Raw genomic sequence first — 2,963 nt, 5'->3', positions numbered from 1 at the left:
TCTTTTAAAAAAAATCCTATCATATATTTAGGTTTTTTAACCTAAAGATCATTTCTAATTGTCTATGAATGTGCATTTGTTATTGTTCCAATGCTTATGAATCAATATTATAGTTGTTTGCATTTTTATAAATCAATTTACCATCTGGTACGTATATATAGTATCAACTCTAATCTTCTTCCTCATTTCTCTCCATAATATTATAACAACTTCAGGTACGCTCTTAATCGATTATCCTTCATCTTCACCTCAATTTAGGGAGAAATAGGTTTTAATAATCATAAGATTCAACGCCTTTGATCCCATTTTCCGGGTTGTATTTTATTGTATGATGTCCACATCCATCCTTACGTTCACATGAGATTAATCTCGTTGATTTGATCCTTCATGTTCATTTTCAGCTACATTTTCTCGTTTTTGATACGATTCAGTTAGTTGATTAATATGGAATTGACATGAGAAAAATAATTGAAGATTGTATTTTAGGGTTCATGTGACGTTTTCCAATTTTTGTTTCTGAGATTTTGAATTTTCTATGGTGAATAAAGCATTTTGATAAGATATGGAAGAAACGGTGTTTACACCTGCAATAGAAGGAATGAAGCATATGAAGTCCGATCATGGAGAAATCTTAACTAAGCCTTTCTTAGACGCATGCAAAACATTGCTGCCTATTCTAGGTGCGAGTTCTTGTTCAAAACTAGTGATTCATTGTGAATCAAAACTGATATTATGGTTTATTAATCTACTCATTTTCACCTTTAGATAAATTCGGAGCTTCCATGGCTGTTGTAAAATCCGATATAAGTGGAAACATTTCAGTAAGCTATTCATTATGTGTTGTTTTTCCAAGTTTACGTAGAGAATCTGTGTTATTAATTAGACTCAATATTTTCATTCATTAATCTTGTAGAGATTGGATTCTAAGTATAATGAAAACCCTAATAGATTCAACTACTTATATGCTCTTGTTCAAGCCGAAGTTGAAACAAATACTGCAAAGAATTCATCAAGTTGCACCAATGGTCTTCTTTGGTTAACAAGGTACTACTAGTTTCTAACTCGATTCCAACCCAAACATTACAATTCAAACATAAATATGCAAAGGAATGCAATTCAATTCCATTCCATTTGGTTTTGTAGAGCAATGGACTTCTTAGTGGAACTTTTCCGTAACTTATACCAACATCAAGATTGGTCAATGCAACAAGCTTGCAATGATTCCTACAGCAAGACTTTGAAGAAATGGCATGGATGGATTGCAAGTTCAAGTTTCACTGTAAGTTTTACCCTTTTTCCCCATCAATCTACATTTTTACCCGACTTTAGATCATGAGTTGAAAGTATTTTTTTTTTCATGTTATATAATGTGGTATGTGAACTTTGATGTGTAGGTTGCCATTAAGCTGGTTCCTGATAGGAAGAAGTTCATGGATGTGATAGCAAGCAAGGGAGATACATATGTTGACATGGACAAATTCTGTGAATCCTTTTCACCAGTTTTGGCTCAGATTCACAAGTTCTTGGTAAAAATTATATTCATGTTTTTTTTTTCATTTATCCAAACAAGGAAATGATGATGCGTTTGGGAAAGTTAAAAGATAAAGTAAATGATGTCATGATGTTATAAAATGTTAGGACTTAATGGAAAACGTCTCATTTTTTACTATATCATTAAGTAGTTATTTTTGCATTACGTAAAAAAAGAAACTGCAATTTATAAATTACCAGATTAGTTCTAGTCCATTAGTAAAAATAAATGCAATAAGAGGATAAACAATTTCATTTATTTGTTTATTATATCATCCTAGTTTCATTTAGAAATTACAACATTGTAATTAAAAAAAATATGGTTATAGCAATGTCGTCAAAATACAAAACAATATTCAGAGTTATAATTGGATAGATTTTTCAAACTACAATACCTTAATAAGATAACAATTGTAGGTGTAATGTTGTGATAGAAAGAAATGAAAGTAAATTGTTGTAATAAACAAGTAAATGAAAGTATGTTGTTATTTCTAGCATTTAACCCTGAAAAACAATACTCACAAACTTGTCAATTTTGTATCTTATACAGCATTCTTGTGGTTTGGATTCTATGAAGGCGGCATGATGGAATAAGTCTCTATGGTCTATTGAAACCTTCTTTTTTGCATCAATTTCTTGACAATTTTTGGTTATCCTCTTCCCTAGCTTCGATTTATTTCATTTTTTTTTCATTTAAATGTACTCTTTTAATTAGAAATTGATAAATGAATTTGTCTTTTCTTGCTAATATGTTCATTTATAGTTTAACACATTGATCGTGCATGAGTTTCTCACGTATCGATTGAATTATTGTGATTTTATGGGGTCTTATTTTGCTCTTAAGTAGGCATTGATTATTGGTGCATATATATATATATATATATATATATATATATATATATATATATATATATATATATATATATATATATATATATTGCACCAAAGTAATATACTAACTATTAACTTTTGATCAATTTAAAACCATAGTAAAAGTTATAAATTTTCATCGATTTAAAACCGTGGTAAAAATTATTGCTAGCCGCCTAGCCCGAAAATTAAGTCTTAAAAAGGGCTCACATAACTTTTTATCTAAAGCACAAATTTAAAGAACAAACAAATATTCAAGATTTCACAGGAAAAATGTTATTAATTTCAAGATTCCTATAAATGAATATATTCAATAGTTATATAAGGGGGAACTAAATTGGACAAAGATTATCAAATTTCATAAAATTAAAGTAATAAAGTTCACACCAATTTATTGAAACTAAATAGCAGTCTAATCATGTGATATAAAAAGATAAAGAAAATCATATGGATTTACAATTAAAACATAAAATTTTAAACTTGGTAATATATATACCGAAATAAGGGGAACTCAAAATTGGATGTCTAAATATCGAAATTTGCACCATGGGGTAAGGCAATCC

General features: G+C 29.0%; 1 protein-coding gene across 1 annotated transcript; it reads left to right on the top strand.

Moving 5' to 3' along the window:
* Window positions 1-456: 456 nt before the first annotated feature.
* Window positions 457-2,197, top strand: LOC145070176 (glycolipid transfer protein 1-like). The gene is made up of 6 exons (XM_079017123.1): window positions 457-680; window positions 766-821; window positions 914-1,044; window positions 1,144-1,279; window positions 1,395-1,526; window positions 2,081-2,197. The coding sequence occupies exons 1-6, from the start codon at window positions 563-565 to the stop codon at window positions 2,114-2,116; spliced, it is 609 nt and encodes a 202-aa protein (XP_078873249.1). The 5' UTR covers window positions 457-562; the 3' UTR covers window positions 2,117-2,197.
* Window positions 2,198-2,963: the final 766 nt, after the last annotated feature.

The sequence above is a fragment of the Lactuca serriola genome, chromosome 1 (genome assembly GCF_051521515.1).
Source record: "Lactuca serriola cultivar US96UC23 chromosome 1, Lser_US96UC23_V15, whole genome shotgun sequence".
Lineage (NCBI taxonomy): Eukaryota > Viridiplantae > Streptophyta > Magnoliopsida > Asterales > Asteraceae > Lactuca > Lactuca serriola.
This window is presented reverse-complemented; position numbering and strand designations above follow the sequence as displayed.